This window comes from Camellia sinensis, chromosome 12, assembly GCF_055761805.1.
Source record: "Camellia sinensis isolate YWXY chromosome 12, ASM5576180v1, whole genome shotgun sequence".
NCBI lineage: Eukaryota > Viridiplantae > Streptophyta > Magnoliopsida > Ericales > Theaceae > Camellia > Camellia sinensis.
This window is the reverse complement of record NC_138972.1, coordinates 85939575-85958133: the sequence shown is the minus strand read 5'-3', so window position 1 is coordinate 85958133 and position 18559 is coordinate 85939575. Positions and strand designations below refer to the sequence as shown.

General features: G+C 34.9%; 2 protein-coding genes across 3 annotated transcripts; both read left to right on the top strand.

Moving 5' to 3' along the window:
• The first annotated feature begins 5817 nt into the window (after positions 1 to 5817).
• LOC114297834 (uncharacterized) lies at positions 5818 to 16699 on the top strand. 2 transcript variants are annotated; one of them, XM_028242306.2, is made up of 4 exons: positions 5818 to 6442; positions 7947 to 8031; positions 16170 to 16211; positions 16325 to 16699. In XM_028242306.2, the coding sequence occupies exons 1-4, from the start codon at positions 5915 to 5917 to the stop codon at positions 16387 to 16389; spliced, it is 720 nt and encodes a 239-aa protein (XP_028098107.2). In that variant the 5' UTR covers positions 5818 to 5914; the 3' UTR covers positions 16390 to 16699. The 2 variants fall into 2 exon arrangements, with proteins under 2 accessions (XP_028098107.2, XP_028098108.2); XM_028242307.2 differs by having other exon boundaries at positions 5824 to 6442; positions 16290 to 16699.
• Positions 9980 to 13770, top strand: LOC114289197 (uncharacterized). The gene is made up of 5 exons (XM_082899138.1): positions 9980 to 10171; positions 10991 to 11974; positions 12073 to 12882; positions 12968 to 13086; positions 13187 to 13770. The coding sequence occupies exons 2-5, from the start codon at positions 10996 to 10998 to the stop codon at positions 13622 to 13624; spliced, it is 2346 nt and encodes a 781-aa protein (XP_082755264.1). The 5' UTR covers positions 9980 to 10171; positions 10991 to 10995; the 3' UTR covers positions 13625 to 13770.
• Positions 16700 to 18559: the final 1860 nt, after the last annotated feature.

The following is an 18559-nucleotide window of genomic DNA, read 5'->3' as shown; positions in this document are numbered from 1 at the left end:
GGTGAATTCCCGATTTCCAGTCATCTATTTGACTCCAGCGATTTTCATATCGGCGTTCATTTCACTTGGTAGGTTCATAAACTCTTTACTTGCTATTAAGCTCAATCTTTCATAACTCTTCTGAATCTGTTTACTTGCCATCTATTGCCTTCTATTTTCGTCTGTCTTCAAGTTTTGAATTATTTGAATGCCTGGCACTGTTCTTGTCATATCCGCTTTCTGTTGCTAGCATCTTGTCTGGGTCATTACTTTCTTGTTCTTCACACACTTACTTAGTGCCTGTGCACTTGGCTTTATTCTTGAACTTTGTCGTCTTCTTGACTATTTTTCTCTTTTTTTCATTCAATCCTCTGGCTTTTTCTCTTTCTAGTTCTTTTGCTTAAATCCGTCATTGTTCCAAGCTTTCAAGCTTCTGCAACTGTTTTCGTTCCTCTCCTCCAGTGAAGCTTACGTCATTCTGTCATTGTCGTCAGACTTCGACAATTCTCATTCCGGCTTCCCTCTTTCTGGTAAGCCACCGTTCCTCCTGGTTTTATTTCTTGTTGCTTTCTAAGAAGCTCTGCTTCATTGTTAATCACTATTGCTGTTTTACCTGTTGTTTCCAAATCATCTTCTTGAATACACACTGTTCATACATCTGCTGATTTCTGCCACTGTTCTTGGCTTGACACACTTGTGCAATCTTTCTGTCTTGATTTCCTGATAGCTTCATCACCATTCTTGATTACGAATTACATTCTTGTTTATGTTTTCTGTGTCTTTTTCCAAATTCTTGCTTTCAATCCTTACCTTCAAACTCTGAGGTGCCAATCACCAAGAAGAGCCTTGATCAAACTCTTCAGGAGATCGATGCTGAGCTCGAGGCCGAGAAGGCTGCTGAGAAGTCTTCCCAACTGTCTTCTATATCCTGCCATTGATGCCGAGTAGTTTTGTTTCCTTCTTTTACTCCTTGTACCTTGTACCTTGTACTTTGTCCATCTTTGTATGCTTTTAATCCGGCCGACGTGCCATTTTTGTAGTCTGAATAATTTATTTTTCAATATTCAGGCCGAAGTGCCTTCTTTCTTCTTTAAATGCATTTCTCTTTTTTCTGCTCTTGTATGATTCTATACTTAGAATAATTTGCATGTCTTCAAAGTACACCTTGACTGTGCAATCTCTTCGGGTAAATACCTCTGTCACAACTTCTAATCTTGCTTATCTCGGCCTTGTTCTAACACTTGAAAATATTGTAACAAATATTTTCACAAGTGTTGCTTAGGAATTGTCACTTTCTCAATGTCTTCTATCAAGACTTTAGTTTTCCATATTTCAAGTTTTGACAACCTGGTAGTCTCGGCAAGTACGCAGATATTGCTTGAACTTGACTTTAACTTGTAAATTTTTCTCAAAAATTTCAATAAGTGTTTAACCATCATCCTTTATCATAACCTCGGCTTAACTTTAGCTTGTAAATTTTTTTCAAAATTTCAACAAGTGTTAAACCATCTTCCTTTATCATACACTCGGTTTAATTATAATTTTTAAATTCACACAGAATTTCAACAAGTGTTTAAACCAATCTTCTTCTGATACGACCTCGGTTTAACTTCTACTTGTAAATTCACACAGAATTTCAACAAGTGTTAAACATGACCTCGGTTTAACTTCAACTTGTAAATTCACACAGAATTTCAACAAGTGTTAAACATGACCTCGGTTTAACTTCAACTTGTAAATTCACACAGAATTTCAACAAGTGTTAAATATGTTCTCGGTTTAACTTCAATTTGTAAATTCACATAGAATTTCAACAAATGTTAAATATCACATCGGTTTAACTTCAACTTGTAAATTCACACAGCATTTCAACAAGTGTTAAATATGACATCGGTTTAACTTCAACTTGTAAATTCACCCAGAATTTCAACAAGTGACAATAAACAATAATCTCGGCTTAACTTCAACTTGTAAATTGCTACAAATTTCAACAAGCGTTAAGCATTATTTCGGTTTAACTTCAACTTGTAAATTGCTACAAATTTCAACAAGTGAAAATAAACAATAATCTCGGCTTAACTTCAACTTGTAAATTGCTACAAATTTCAACAAGCGTTAAGCATTACTTCGGTTTAACTTCAACTTGTAAATTGCTACAAATTTCAACAAGTGGAGATAAACAATAATCTCAGCTTAACTTCAACTTGTAAATTGCTACAAATTTCAACAAGCGTTACGCATTACATCGGTTAAACTTCAACTTGTAAATTACTACAAATTTCAACAAGTGAAGATAAACAATAATCTCAGCTTAACTTCAACTTGTAAATTGCTACAAATTTCAACAAGCGTTAAGCACTATTTCGGTTTAACTTCAACTTGTAAATTGCTACAAATTTCAACAAGTGAAGATAAACAATAATCTCCGCTTAATTTCAACTTGTAAATTGCTACAAATTTTAACAAGCATTAAGCATTACATCGGTTTAACCTCAACTTGTAAATTGCTACAAATTTCAACAAGTGAAGATAAACAATAATCTCGGTTTAACTTCAACTTGTAAATTGTTACAAATTTCAACAAGCGTTAAGCATTACTTCAGTTAAACTTCAACTTGTAAATTGCTATAAATTTCAACAAGTGAAGATAAACAATAATCTCAGCTTAATTTCAACTTGTAAATTGCTACAAATTTCAACAAGTGAAGGTAAACAATAATCTCGGCTTAACTTCAACTTGTAAATTGCTACAAATTTCAACAAGCATTAAGCACTATTTCGGTTTAACTTCAACTTGTAAATTGCTACAAATTTCAACAAGCGTTAAGCATTACATCGGTTTAACCAACTTGTAAATTGCTACAAATTTCAACAAGTGGTAAACGTATTCTTCTTCTCTCTGCCCCTTGCATGGCTTCCACATACTCCTTTGCGAACCTTATAAAAGGTCTTCAACTTGGCTAACTGCAGTCCAACCTTGTGTGCTTTATTTTTTATCTTCTGGGATTTGAGATTTGCTCACTGAGCTCTTCTCTTTTCGGACTTAAGTGCCGAGATCTTGTCTGCTATAATCTTGGATCTGCTCACTCAGGTTGAGCTCTTCTCTTCTCGGACCTACTCATCTAGGCCGAGATCATGTCTTCTAGGATCCGGGATTTGGGATCTGGGATCTGCTCACTTAGGTTGAGCTCTCGTCTTCTCGGGCCTACTTGTCTAGGCTGAAATCATGTCTTCTCGGATCTGGGATCCAGGATCTGGAATCCGGGATCTACTTACTCAGGATGAGTTCTTCTATACTTGAATGTTATCTCCTTGGGAGTGCTCATGCCCCTTGTCTTTGCATCCCTTCTGGAAGGGTCTTCGTTCCTCCGCAGGTATCTATCCTTCCATACCTGGAGGTCATCTTCGTTGTAGTATCCGCTTCGATTTGTTGTCTTTGGTGCGTCACCTTCTTGGCCGGCATCTTTCACTCCGTGACTCTGGTCACGAGTTTCTGTGTTACTATTGTCCCCTTCAACGTCGAGGTTGATAGATCTCCCATTCCCAGCAGGAGCGTTGTCTTCAGTCTGATCCTTCTGTCCGTCATTGGCCATCTATTCTTCTTTCTTTTATTGGCCATCTATTTTTCTTTCTTTCCCATAGACGGCGCCAAATTGTGTGAGTGATTTTCTGACCACATTGCTCGCTTAGTAACCAGCTGGAGAGCATCGGTAGAATAGATGGCACCTAGCTGAGAGCACCGGCAGAATAGATGACACCTGGCTGACCTGCAACAGAAAGAGAAGATTCCGGCGGTAGTTCGTCCACCCGGGGGCACTCCGACGATCAAGTATATCTCTCAAAGATAAATTAGGTGCTAAACTCACAAGCTTGAGTATCAAAAGCATACCTTAGACCCATGGGGGTGCCTCTCTTTTATAGCCAACATAAACCTAGTCCCAATAGAAGCCTAACTTCTATGGACTCAAGATTACTGCTAATCTTGGACTCCCAATAAGATTAGGATAAACTCTCTAAGAGTCTTATCTTAATACAAACTGAAGTCTTCTCTCATTCTAGGACTCTTGTCCCTTATCCACTTATCTCAGATTCCGATATCTTCGAAGATAACCTCGGCCTTGCCGAGATCACCTCGGCATCACGACCAGGACACGTGGCACCTCGGCTGACACGTCGGCATCACCTTGCCACGTGTTGGTACTCAAAAAATATATCCCAACAGTTCATTTTGTAGAGCCCTCAATGTATATTATTCATGAAAAAATTTAAGACTATCTGATAATCGTAACATTATTATTTTATTGCATTTATTGCTAAAAAAATGAATTATTTATTTCAAAATATATTTGTCATCCATTTTTTCGGAAATAAATGCGATAAAATGAGAATGTTACAATTATTAGATTGAACTAATTTTTTTTTTATAAATAATATAAATTAAGGGCCCGACAAAATAAACTATTTGAATTATCAAAATAAGACTCGTGGTGAGTTTTATAAATTTCTTAAATTCTCTCATATTGAGATCTCACCTTATCAAGGGTGCTAATGTAATTTACCCTAGCAACTAATCATCTGCCAACAAAATTTTAAATTTTCAAATAAAATGATTATGTAATCATTTTCTTCCAAGTCAAGGAAGTCAAGAAAAACTCAAATTTTAAATATATTCAGTCTGCTTGGTTTTAGTTTTTAGAAATCACTTTTTAAAAAAATTTATTTTTTTATTTTTCGTATTTTTTTTGTTTTCATTGAATTTTTTTTAATATTTTAAGCAATTTTTTTTAAAAAAATTTTAGACACACCTAACATAAATACACTTAAAGTATAATAATTGTGAAAAAAATATTTAAAAATTCATTAAATACCAAAAATATAAAAAAAATTGTGTATTTATTAATTTTTAAAAATATTTTTTCACAAATATTTTATTATTTAGATACATCTAAGTAAGGCGCATCTAAAAAAGTAAAAAAATTACTTAAAATTTTAAAAAAATTCACTATAAACAAAAAACAAAAAAACAGGAAAAACAAAAAACACAATTTCTAAAAAACTGAATTCATAAAAATGAAACCAAACACACTGATTATTGTTTTCAATAAATTTTTTCCATAAAATTTTGATTGTGAATCATTCATTTTTTTAATTTCAATATAAAACTGACTAGAAATAGTGGAGACAACAAGTCAGGAGGTTAATTCTTAGCAACTGAAACATTGATTATTTATTTCTTATTAAGAATTGTTTTAGTTCTTTATTTTATTTTTTGTAATTATAAAGTTCCCTTTTTTCTTCTTGTTTTAATGTAATTGTTGTTAAAGTTAGGCTTGTGCATATGTATTGTTAATTTTTTTTACATAATTGATTGACTAATTTGATGTAATTCTCTTAAATAGATTTATTTATTTTACATAAAAGTGACTATAATAAAAGAATATACAATTTTTTTAATCCAACATATATTGTAACAACACATGCTAACACGCCCCTATTTATTATTTTTCAAAACCAGCATGTATTACAACACCCATGTTAACATAACTCTATTTATTATTATTTTTGTCCTGCTTGATTAGGGAATTTAAAAAGAGATTTAGGGAATTTAAAAAGAGATTTAGAAAGGAAAAAAAGAAAAAGCGTGTGAAATAATATGAAATATATATCTATTTTATTCACATATCATATATTTTTTCTCTTTTTCACTCCAAATTTTTTTTCAAATTTTCCAACCAAATTAGGAGTTGCTTCTCAGAGCAATTTTCATCAAAATGGGCTAAAGTGAAAGTTGTTATAGTTTATAGGCCCACAAACTTGACTCAGTAGTGAGGCCCAAATATGTATGTCCACCAAGCCCAAAACAACTCTGCTCTAAACTGTGCCCTTCATCCCCAAACTGAAACGCTGAGAGAGAGAGAGAGAGTGAGTGAGAGAGATGGCGAAGGGCAACCAAATGGCAGATACAAGCAGAAAGAAAGGGGCGAAAATGGAAGATAAGGTTCAGATTCACAGCAATAATGGCAAGAACAACAACACCAAGAAGAAGAAGAAAAAGACTAATACAAGTAATGGCACGGACAATGATAACAAGAAGGGCGAACCGGAAGTTCTCGTTGTATCGGATTCGAGTGTCGATTCCAAAAACAATGACGGAGACGAAGTAGATGAAGCTCTTCAAGTTCAAGACACCGACGAAGATGAGGAGGAAGATGAAGAAGAAGATGCGAAGAGCAGTGGAATCACGAATCAGCGCATCAACAAAGCCAAAAATGGCGATGAAAAAGAGAAAAACGGCGCGACAAAGAAGAAGAAGAAGAGTAAGTATGGCAAAAATAAGAAGAATGAGAGTAGTAGTGATGTTTCTCATTGCTTTCCGATGAATCGAATCAGTCGGATCGTGAAGAGCGAGGATCCTGATATTCGAATCAGTCAAGAGGCCGTCTTTCTCATCAACAAAGCTTCGGTATGCCCAATTTTGTGTTTTGATGGTTATGCAAAGTAGATGTTTGTATCAATTCTTCATTGATCTTGAATGTGCATTTATTAGACTTTGTGAAAATACTACAGTCTGATGCAATTTGAAGGAAAATCTTGTGATGATAGGTGGGAAAAGAATTATAACTTTCTTTTTGTGGATATTTAATCTCAGAACATATATATGTTCAAGAAAAGCGTACTGGGAAGCTACATTAAAATAAAATAAAAAAAGGTATTGTTTGGTTTTTTGATTTTAGGGAGAAAATCAAATTTCAGATTCCAATCAAAATCCGAAAAAGAAGTATATCTGTGCATCGAGATCGACTTGAGGGTTATTAGTGATTTAACTTTGATTTCTCTCATTCATGATATTCTTCTTTGGGTCTCGCTTTCAAGTTAGGTTGTAATTGCCAATATTGGACTTGTAAATTGTAAGACTCATAACTACCCTGCTTTGGGATTTTACATCGAATTGTTTCTTTTGCAAGTTTTTAGGCCTCAAATATTTTCCATTTACGGTTAAAATGTTGAGTAGATTAGAAAACAACACTAGAATGAGGAACCCCAAAATTGGTTAAAATAGAGATTCTTTTGCTTGGGGATATTTGCTATTTGCACTCAGATAATAAGTATTGTCATGAGCTTATATAGAATCCCAAATACAAAGTTCTAAGAAGATAACAACTTTTGCTTAAGAATTCATATATTAAATATTTGAAAAATAAAGCAAAGAAAAAGAAAAGTAGCTTATTTCTTTAATTTGTTTTCAATTTGGTAAGAGGCTCATTTTTAATATTATATTCTTGCTTGATCATATAGGGATTCTATCAAGTATTTGATTAGGAATGGTCTCGAGGTTAAGAATTGGATATAAGAAGGAACAGGGAGAAACTAGTCAAGAGAGTAAAAAGAGTCGGGATGTATAATCAAAGGCATATAATATAATTGTTAAGAGGAATGACTATTGTGAATTTTTTGACTTTCTTTTCATGGAAATCTTGTTTCATTAATTTGCATTTTTTGCATGAACCGGTTGCCTTTAGACTTGAAACCTACATTGTCACACTTGGTAGCTGGAGCATTACCATTGCACCAAACAACAGCACAAAAAAATTGTTAAAAAACAACCTGAATGTATAGGAGGAAACTACTTAGTAAAAAAGGTTGGATATATAAGCAAAGACACAATGTAATTGTTAAGAGGAATGATTACTGTGAATGTTTCGACGTCCATTTCATGGAAATTATGTTTCAATGCTTTGCATGAACCGGCTGCCATTAGACCTGAACTCACATTGTCATGCTTGGCAGCCGGAGCTTTACCATTGCACCAGCAATGATGCACTGGTGGGAATTTCTTGGAAATTATGTCTGATGTTTCTATATGATTGATACTATTCTATGATTGGTTCCCTTTTCCTTGACCATTACTATTGATTGTGCTGCCATCATATTCTTATTACGTCTCTCATTTTATTTTTCAATTGCAGGAGAAGTTTCTTGAAGTATTCTGTAAGGATGCATATGCTTGTGCTTTTCTGGATCATAAGAGCCAAGTTTGGTACAAGCACCTATGTAATTTCTCTTTCCAGTTCTTTTATAAGTTTTTTAGAAAGTATTGCCTGGCAATTACATTTTTGTTTAATTGTGCTGTTGCTATAGTAATGTTTTGCAACTGGGGGAGCTTTAATCAGTTACTTTTTTTTCATATGCTTCACTGTGATTCAGTTAATTGTCAGTGCATGTTGTATGGTGCATTTAAGGCAATGGTTTAGAAACGGAAATTCATGACAATACCAAAACCTTTCTTTCTATAGAATCCTTGTATTTTGACTTGTTTAAAAAAATCTTCATCCTAGAAAAGTTTTCCATGGTGGAGAACTTTTTATTAATCATTTAATTATTTAGTTTTGTAGTACTAGTTTTGCAATATTCAAGCCACTTCATGTATCATTGGGCATTTTTTGGAGGATATTTTGTAAGGCAAGAAGTTGGCTCCATTAACTCTTGATGCTATTTTTGACACATCTTTTTGCCTTCTATCAGTTGAAACTTCACAAGCGGAGCATAATGTGTACTTCTTTTGCTTGTTTGCATTTGATTTTGTCCTGGATTCTTTGAAACCTATAGCCAAACCAAACCAAACCAAGCCTTAAGTCCTATAAAATGGGGTTAGCTACATGAATCTTTCTTCTCCACGCAGCCTATCAAAGGCCATTGCGTTAGTCAAATTAAGTAGATTCATATCTCTATTTACAACACTAACCAACGTTAATCTAGGCCTACCTCGTCCTCTAACACTTCCGTCTACCGTTACAGTATCGCATCTCCTCGCTACTGCATCTGTTGGTCTCTGTTGAATATGACCAAACCATCTCAATCGATTCTCTCTCAACTTATCTTTTATCGGTGCTACTCCTACCCATTCCCGAATATACTCATTCTTAATTCTATCTTGTCTAGTTTTGCCACACATCTACCTTAGCATTCTCATCTCAGCCACACTCATCTTATCTACATGTTGTTTCTTGGTTGCCCAACACTCCGTCCCATACAACATCGCTGGTCTAATAGCCGTTCTATAGAACTTACCTTTAAGTCTAGTGGGTATTCGTTTATCGCACAGTACCGCAGATGCACTTCTCCACTTATATCATCCCGCCTTAATCTTATGGGCCACATCCGCGTCAATCTCTCACGCTGTTGTGATAATCGACCCTAAATAGCGAAAATATTCACTCTTAGGCAGTTCTTAATTCTCAATCTTCACTTCTCCTCTACTTTCATTGTTACTATTACTAAATTTACACTCCATGTACTCTGTCTTAGTTTTACTAATCCGGAATCCTTTAGATTCAAGAGCTTTTCTCCAAATCTCCAACTTTGTATTAACTCCTTCTGTAGTCTCATCTACTAGCGCACTATATCGTCTGCAAAAAGCATATACCATAGCACGTCATCTTGGATATTTTGCGTCAACTCATCCATAACTAAAGCAAAAAGATAAGGACTTAAGGTACAGTGATAGGAAATTCATTCTCCAGCAAGTAATCTAATAATGGTCACCACCCCTTCATATATATCCCTAATCACATCAATGTAACATTTTGTCACCCCTTTCTTTGCTAACACCCACCATATTATATTCTGGGACACTCTATCATATGCTTTCTCAAGGTCGATAAACACCATATGAATGTCTCTTTTCTTTTCTCTATACTTTTCTATTACTCTTTTCAAAAGATAGATCGCTCCCATTGTTAACCTGCCAGGCATAAACTCAAATTCAGTGTTATCAGAGGCGAGCCTAAGCGCTCGCCTAAGCGCTAAGCGAGGCGAAGCGAGGCTTCAGCGCCTCAGGTGTACTAAGGCGAGGCGAAATGGCGAGGCGATGTAGAAGCGCCTGAAGCGAGGCTTAGGCGATGAAGCGTGAGGCAGAACGAAGCGAAGCTTCATTGTATTTTGCCTGATTTAAGTTCGAGTGATCTGGACCCTTGATTTGACTTCGTTCGAATCATCTGGGCCCTTGATCGACAAAGCTAATTAGTAAATAAGAAGCCAAACCCTAATCGACTTGGTTCGTTGATCGGTCTGCCGAAGTCGAATCTCTTCTTCTGGTCTTCTTCCTTTCTTCTTCATCTGGTTCGTCGATCGTCTGCGTCTGCGTCTGCGTCTGCGTCTGCGTCTGCCGAAGTCGAAGTCGAATCGAATCGAGGTGAGGCTTCTTCATCTGGTTCTTTCTTTGTTTGTTCGACTTTCCTGTTCGTCTTGGTCGACTGTTCTTCATCTTTGTTCGACTTGGCCTTGAAGAACACTGTCGATCGAACCAATTAATTTTTTTAATTAATTCAAATTTTCGTGGTTAATTTTCTTCTCTGTTCAAATCAATTTTTTTTTAAAATTAATTTTTAATTCGCAAAAATTAATTTTTAAAATTAATTTAATTATTTTAAAATTAATTTTTTTTCAATTAATTCAATTATTTTTTTTCTTCTGTGTTCAATTAATTCAATTATTTTTCTGATTATTTTAATTTCTTGGTTATTCAATTAATTATTTTAATTCAATTAATTTGTTTATTTTAATTCAATTAATTTCTTGATTATTTTAATTTCCTGATTATTCAATTAATTATTTTAATTCAATTAATTTGTTTAATTCAATTAATTCAATGAATTTGTTTATTTTAATTCAATTAATTTAATTCAATTAATTTCCTGGTTATTCAATTAATTATTTTAATTCAATTAATTTCTTGGTTATTCAATTAATTATTTTAATTTCCTGGTTATTTAATTAATTATTTTAATTCAATTAATTTCTTGGTTATTCAATTAATTATTTTAATTTCCTGGTTATTTAATTAATTATTTTAATTCAATTAATTTCCTGATTATTTTAATTTCCTGGTTATTCAATTAATTATTTTAATTCAATTAATTTCAACTATTTTAATTTCTTTATGTTCTTTAATGTTGTTAAAATATGTTCTTTAATTTCTTTATGCTGAAACATTGAATTGCTTGTTGGATAGAATTAATGTCGAAGTCTAGTGACAGTAAAAAAGATCCGGCATGGCAATATGCACGGATGGTAAATCCCCAAAACCTTTCAAAGTTCATTTGTAACTTTTGCGACAAAGAAATGAATGGCGGTGTTTACCGAGTCAAGCAACATCTTGCTGGTGGTTATAAAAATGTTGTTGCTTGTAAAAAATGTCCATCTCATGTCAAAGATGAAATTAAAGACTCTATGTCTCAAAAAAGTCAATCAAAGGTGCAATTGAGGATGGTTCCTGATTTTGATGAGATGGATAATGATGACGATGATGATGATGAAATTCTTGAGATAAATCAACATGGTAAAAGGCCTGTTTCTACTCAAGGTTCTACCCGTCGAGAACAAGGAAGTAACTCCTCCAAATCTGTTGGTTCCAAACAACCAAAGCAAAAGGGACCCATGGATGTGTACTTCACCCCTGATCCGGAAGTTGCGGTGCAAAATCGTAAAGCCAAGGGAAAGCAAACAAGAATTGATGATAATGATCCTAGCAAGAAGGTGTTGAGAGATCGGGCTCTTGTTTGGTTTTCGAGGTGGATGTATGATACGGGTATACCTTTCAATGTTGTGAACTACAATAGTTTTGGGGCAATGGTTGAAGCTTTTGGGCAATATGGTCCTGGCATGAAACCACCAAGCTACCATGAGGTGCGGGTTCCTTATTTGCAGAAAGAGGTAGACCACACTAATAAGACCATGGAGGATCATAAAAAAGATTGGGTAACATATGGATGCTCTTTAATGGCCGATGGGTGGAAGGACAAAAGAAACAGAGCATTAATTAATTTTTTGGTTAATTGCCCAAGAGGATCAATGTTTATTGAATCTGTTGATGCTTCTAGCTTATCCAAGGATGCAAATAAGATGTTTGAATTGCTTGACAACTTTGTGGAGCGTATTGGTGAAGCCAACGTGGTTCAAGTTGTTACAGATAGTGCCTCAGCAAATGTGTTGGCCGGTTAGTAACTTAGTAGTATACATTTACTTAGTACTTACTTACAATATGAATATACAATTCTCATATTATTCTTTTTTTTTAAAAAAAACTTGTAATAGAGAAGTTTTTGGAGGCAAAGTGGCCACATTTGTATTGGACACCATGTGCAGCTCATTGCTTGGACTTGATGTTGGAGGACATTTTCAAAATTCCCAACTTCAACAAGACATTTGAAAAGGCAATTGCGGTGCATGGTTATATTGTGAACCGCTCTGGTTTGTTGAATATGATGAGGCAATTTACCCAATGCAAGGATTTGATCAAGCCAGCAAAAACTCGATTTGCAACTGCTTTTCTAACTTTATCAAGGATTCATCAACAACAGACCAACTTGAAGAAGATGTTCACTTCAGAGGAATGGACCACAAGCAAATGGCCGAAGGAACCACAGGATAAAAAGACCGCACAAGTCATATTAATGCCTTCTTTTTGGAACAATGTTCTTTATGCTCTCAAAATATCAAGTCCTCTTGTTCGTGTACTGCGATTGGTTGATGGTGAGAGAAAGCCTCCCATGGGATATATTTATGAGGCAATGGATAGGGCTAAAGAAGCCATTGCAAAATCATTTAATGGAAATGAAGAGAAGTACAAGGAGTTTTTTGAAATAATTGACAATAGATGGAATGTTCAATTGCATAGGCCTTGGCATGCAGCTGGGTATTATTTAAACCCAGAGTATTTTTACGCAAATCCGAATATTGAGAAAGATAAGGAAGTCATGTCAGGCCTGTATAAATGCATACAAAGGTTGGTCCCAAGCAATGAGACACAAGATAAAGTTTGCGCAGAGTTGACTACCTATGAGAAAGCTGATGGTCTCTTTGGGATGGCTTTGGCCATTAGACAAAGAACTACAAGGGCACCAGGTGATCTATATTTTATGCTTAAGTAATTTTAGTTAGTTTTTTATATTTTAAATATTCTTTCTAATTAATTAGTTATAATCAACAGCTGATTGGTGGAGTGCATATGGTTCTGAAACGCCAAATTTGCAAACATTCGCCATCAAAATTCTTAGTCTAACTTGTAGCTCATCTGGATGTGAGCGGAATTGGAGTGTGTTTGAACATGTGAGTACCTATTTTTAACTATAGTGAATATGAATACCATTAAATTTATTAATATCTAGATAAAAATTTGAATATTTTTATTTGGTTTGAATTTTTGCAGATTCACACCAAAAAGAGAAATAGGTTAGCTCAAAAACGTCTGAATGATTTGGTATTTGTTAAGTATAATAGAGCATTGAGACGTCGATACAATTCTCGTGACACTATTGATCCCATTGCTTTGACGGATATTGATGAAAGTAACGAGTGGTTGGTTGGAAGGATGGAGGAGGAACTTGTCTTTGAGGATGATACTTTGACATGGGATGATGTTGCTAGAGCTGCTGGAGTTGAGGAAAGTAGTCAAAGAACTAGATCAACAAGGGCAATAGAAAGGGGTTGTTCAACTTCAAAATCAGCAGCTAGACCTAGATTGCAACTTATTGATGAGGAAGAGTCAATTTCAGATGGGGGAGAGGAAGAAGATGCAGAGGGATATGCTGAAGCCAATGATAATGAAGAAGAAGTTCATTTGCTTGATGTTGAAGATGATTTTTAGAACTTTTGGATTGGTGGATTGTATTTGTCTTTGTTGGATATTTTCTTTTGTTTATGGATATTTAGTATTTGGAATGATAACTGCATGATGGTTCTTGAAAATATTTATATTTTTGTCTATACCATTTATTTTAAAAAAATATCATTTATGGTCGCCTCGCTTCGATGAAGCCCTCGCCTCGCCTCGTCGCCTCGCGCTTAGGCGTTAGGTGACCTTGTCGCCTCGGTTCGCTTTTCGCCTTAAAAAACACTGCTCAAATTGATTCTTTGACACCTTCGTTATATCTCGCAATCTGCGTTCTATCACCCTCTCCCACACTTTCATTATATGACACATTAGCTTGATTCTTCTCTAGTTGTTGCAATTCTGGACATCTCCTTTATTCTTATAGATTGGCACTAAAATACTCTTTCTCCACCCATCTGGCATGGTCCTAGTCAACAAAATTTTGCTAAACAACCTAGTCAACCAAGCAACCCCTTTTTTACCCAAACACTTCCAAGCTTCAATAGGAATATCATCTGGTCCTAAAGGCTTATTTGAATTCATCTGCTTAAGTGCAATCTCTACTTCAAAGTTCTTAATCCTGCAATAGAACCTATAGTCTTGGTTTATCGTATTACTGGCTATTTCTTCCCCTATTGCCATACCTTCATGTTCCTCATTTAATAGTTTATCAAAATAGTTCTTCCATCTTTCCTTAATCTCTTCATCCCTTACCAATACCTTAGATTCATCACTCTTGATGCACTTAACTTGATTAAAATCTCTTGTTTTCCTCTCTTGTATCTTAGCAAGTTTGTATATCGTCTTTTCTCCCTCCTTACTATCTAGGCTAGTGTATAGATCATCATAAGCTTTCAACTTAACCTCTCTCACTACTTTCTTAACATCCTTATTAGCCAATCTATAGCTCTTAGGGTTTTCCGCAGTTCTATCATTTTGCCACTTTTTGAATCACTCTTTTTTTGCCTTAACTACCGTTTAAACCCCTTCCCTCTACCACAAAGTTTCCTTAGAGTTGGGTCCTGTTCCTTTCGACTCTCCAAGCACTTCCCTTGAGATTCTCCTCATACAATTGGCCATCGAGTTCCACATAATGTTAGCATCATCTTCCAAGACCCAAGTACCTTCCTTATCTATTCTATTCTTAAATATTTCTAGTTTATCCCCTTTTAAGTCCCACCATCTCATCCTATGACGCCCACTATCCTTCCTCGCTTGGTATTGCCCTCTAAAACATAAATCTAGTACCAAAATCTTCTGTTAAGAGGTCAGGCTCTCTCCAAGAATCACCTTATAATCATTGCATTTTAGACATTCCACTTTTCTCACTAAAAAGTAATCTATTTGGTTCTTAATTGACCCACTCTTAAAGGTTATCAAATGCTCCTCGCTCTTCTTATACATAGTATTGGCCACCACCAGGTCAGAAGCCAACGCAAAATCTAAGATACTCTCTCCAGCCTCATTTCTGTTACCAAAATCGTATCTACCATACACCATTTCATAGCTTAGTTTATCTATGGCTATATAGCCATTAAAATCTCCACCTATAACCAGGTTCTCTCTTACGGGTATCTCCTATAAGATCTCATCCATTTGCTCCTAAAAATCCTTCTTAGTCTGATCATCTAATCCTACTTGAGGGGCGTATGCACTATTAACGTTCACTATATTCTCTCCAATAACTAGTTTAACTAACATAATCCTATCCCCTTTTCTAATGACCGCTACTACATTTTCCACGAAACCCTTGGCAATTAAGATTCCTACCCCATTCCTGCGCCTATCCTTACCACTATAATACAGTTTAATACCGGTATCCTCAATTTCCCTAGCCTTCTCACCCGTCCACTTAGTTTCTTGTACGCAAGATATACTAATTTTCCTCCTAATCATAACATCTACCAACTCCATCGTCTTAGTAGTTAACGTTCTTATATTCCAAGTGGCTACCCTAAACCTATAGTTTTGGACTAGTTTCTTTACCAGCGCTTGTCCAGAAAAACGCGAGAACCTTTGTCCATTTTTCACCGCACCCAAGCGTCAATGCAGCGCCCTTTGCTCACTTTTCAAAACACTCGGAGGCAGGCACAACGCGTCACTTGAGGGTAACGACCTAGCATTTAAACGATTCAAAGTAGGATTAATTGTCATAAGGGATCCGAGCGGCTTTTTTACGTGTTGGCTGTCGGTTATCTAACACACAACCCTCCTCCTTAACCCGGGCTTGGGACTGGTGGAATTGTTAACAACCCTGGTGGAGTTCTTTGAAACCTATAGCCACATAACAAAATTCTTTTACTTGGCATTTGAAACTGACTGGGCAAGAGTCATGTTCAGTTTTTGATAGAAATCAAATTCGAAGCAGCTTTTAAACTAATTAGTCTATACTAGTCACAAAGCTTTCAAATAAATTTTTTTTTTTTTTTGACTTTTCTAATTTATTTTTAATCAGATTGGTTGTAATATATTCGTTTAGAGTTGTGCTAAAAATGCTATTACATGCTTATACTGAGATTCTTCCTTTATGTTGTTTCAGCCTCGGTTGTTAGCAAGCGAAGGAGATTTGATTTTCTTGCAGGTATCTTTACCCTTGTATTTTACAACTCACATTTGAATATCCGATATTGCCAAACGTTTTAAAATAGCCGCTATTTAGACTTGGCATGTTTTATTACTGCTTATGCTTTTTAGATTTTGTTCCTGAGAAAGTGAAAGCCGAGGATACCTCAGCAGACGCGTCAATAGCTGAAACATGACAAAGCTGGGAACCTGTAGTTGCCTCACCGGAACAAATCACGGGGTTAGCCTGTTCATAGATCTTGCCAACTGGATGAGTATGTTGCAACTCTTACTGGCTAAGCAAATGAATTTGTATCGGTATATGTCATATCCCCTTAAATGCTTGTCCAGCATATGTTCATGATGTGTCCATGGTTGTATGTACATTGAAGGGATGTTGCAGATTCCAACTGAAATTTCGATTACTGTGGTAAGGGATGGCAGTAAATGTACAATTGTTTTCTTGTTATTTAATCATATATCATAAGAGGATTTTGAGGAAGTCAATAGAAGTTTTGAGTGATTTTGATGAATGCCGGTGATGCAGAATATAAGATCAAGGAAGGCTACATTCAAAAAGGGATAATATTTGAATATTGGTATGATTTCAAAGAGATTATAATAGAAAAGCTCAAGGAAGGTTAAATTCAAAGAATGGATGATATTTGGATATTGACATGATTTAAAAGAGATCCTAATAGTAATTTTATATAATAATGTTTTTAGTATTATTAGAGTCTTATTTTATGATTATTAATTTTAGATTTTTCTCCTTGTTCTCCAGTTGTTGCAGTGCCATTAGCAGCTTTAGTTGTTTGGCCTTCCAATGCACTGATAGGAAGATTACAATTATCAAGTTACTTCGAAATTTTTAAGAGGATCTCTTCATGTTGATTATTAGTCTATCTCCCTCTAGAAGGTTTCCCCGATTGTGTAGCCATATTTGAATCTTTGCTCTGATACCAAATTGATGCAAGACAATGCTGTTAGGGTGAAAATAGAGGCTATTTGACAGCCTAAACAGTGTGTACTTTAGAGTTTTAAGGGTTAAATTGAAGGCTAATAGATAGAAGAAGGGATTAGGATTGACTTGGGGATGATTGGCTAGGGCTTAGAGGTTATAAAATGCACCTTTTGAGAGCTGTAAACAGTAAACCGAGAATAGTAATTGAGATAGAAAAGAAAAAAAAAAAGAGAAGTAGAATATAGATTTAAGAATCACTCTCAGAATCACTTACGCATCACACCTAGGGTTAGGGTTGCATCAAACAATCCATAAGAAATCTTCAAAGCTTTTCAATGTTTTTTAAAATATCAACTCTATTAAATTAGAAGCATTACATGACTTTATATAAACCTTAGAGACTTTTTAAACCAACTTGAACAAAAAAAAAAAAATAAAAAAAAAAAAATAAAACTACTATAATATCTTAGATTTTCAAAATTAATTTAAGACCAAGTAAGAAATATAAATAAAACTCAGTTAAGTAATTTGATCCCCAAGATGACCCATGAGTGATTCTTACAATTCATGACAACAATAAATGAAATTTACAAGAATACCTTTGATCTAATAATTCTAGAAAACATAAAAATGATCATAAAATAAGATTAATAATACTAGAAAAATTATTATATAAAATTCCTATTAGTATCTCTTTGAAATCATGTCAATATCTAAATATTGTCCCGTCTTTGAATTTAGCCCTCTTTAAGCTTCTTATATTCTGCATCATTCTCCCTTGGTTGGAAAAAACTTGATCTCGAATATTGAAATATTAGAGTATAAGAATCCACAAGCTTTGAAATTGCATCCATAGATTCGCACTAAAATTTTCAAGTTGATGCCACCTTTCCTTCATCGGAGATGACAACAAAAATAGTGAGAGATTGATCTTTTCAATCTTGCCACTAAATTTTTCTAGAATAACAAAGTCCATTGACATAGAAATCACATCATTGAATTGATCCAAATCAATTTTTGTTAAGTTTTCTTTGATATTTTCAATAATAACCCCAATTTCTTGCTTTTTAACCTCTTTTCTCAATACAAGGTCATCTTTTGATTCACTTTTGGACCATTCACACATCGTGATTGGAGCAAAGTCATTGAAGACTTTGAATTGCAATGTCATGACCTCTAAAGGTTTTATATGCTCTAGACCAGTAATTTCTCTTTTCGATTCATTGCTCTCGGGCATAAGAATTGACAATTTCTTTGATTTCACCTTTTGCCTTTTCGAGTTCAATACATGGAGCTTCAATTAGTGGCTTCTCATCCTTCATTCTGCCAATCATTCTCTTTAAGCTGATTTTGAACATATTTTTGTCTTGCAACTTTAATTGTATGGGGTTTTGATCTCTAAG

Coding starts and splice junctions, on each gene's coding strand:
- LOC114289197 (XM_082899138.1), top strand. CDS start 10,996: ATGTCGAAGTCTAGTGACAGTAAAAAAGATCCGGCATGGCAATATGCA. Junction 12,883..12,967: donor AAGAACTACAAGGGCACCAG/GTGATCTATATT, acceptor TATAATCAACAG/CTGATTGGTGGAGTGCATAT. Junction 13,087..13,186: donor ATTGGAGTGTGTTTGAACAT/GTGAGTACCTAT, acceptor GAATTTTTGCAG/ATTCACACCAAAAAGAGAAA.
- LOC114297834 (XM_028242306.2), top strand. CDS start 5,915: ATGGCGAAGGGCAACCAAATGGCAGATACAAGCAGAAAGAAAGGGGCG. Junction 6,443..7,946: donor TTCTCATCAACAAAGCTTCG/GTATGCCCAATT, acceptor TTTCAATTGCAG/GAGAAGTTTCTTGAAGTATT. Junction 8,032..16,169: donor AGTTTGGTACAAGCACCTAT/GTAATTTCTCTT, acceptor ATGTTGTTTCAG/CCTCGGTTGTTAGCAAGCGA.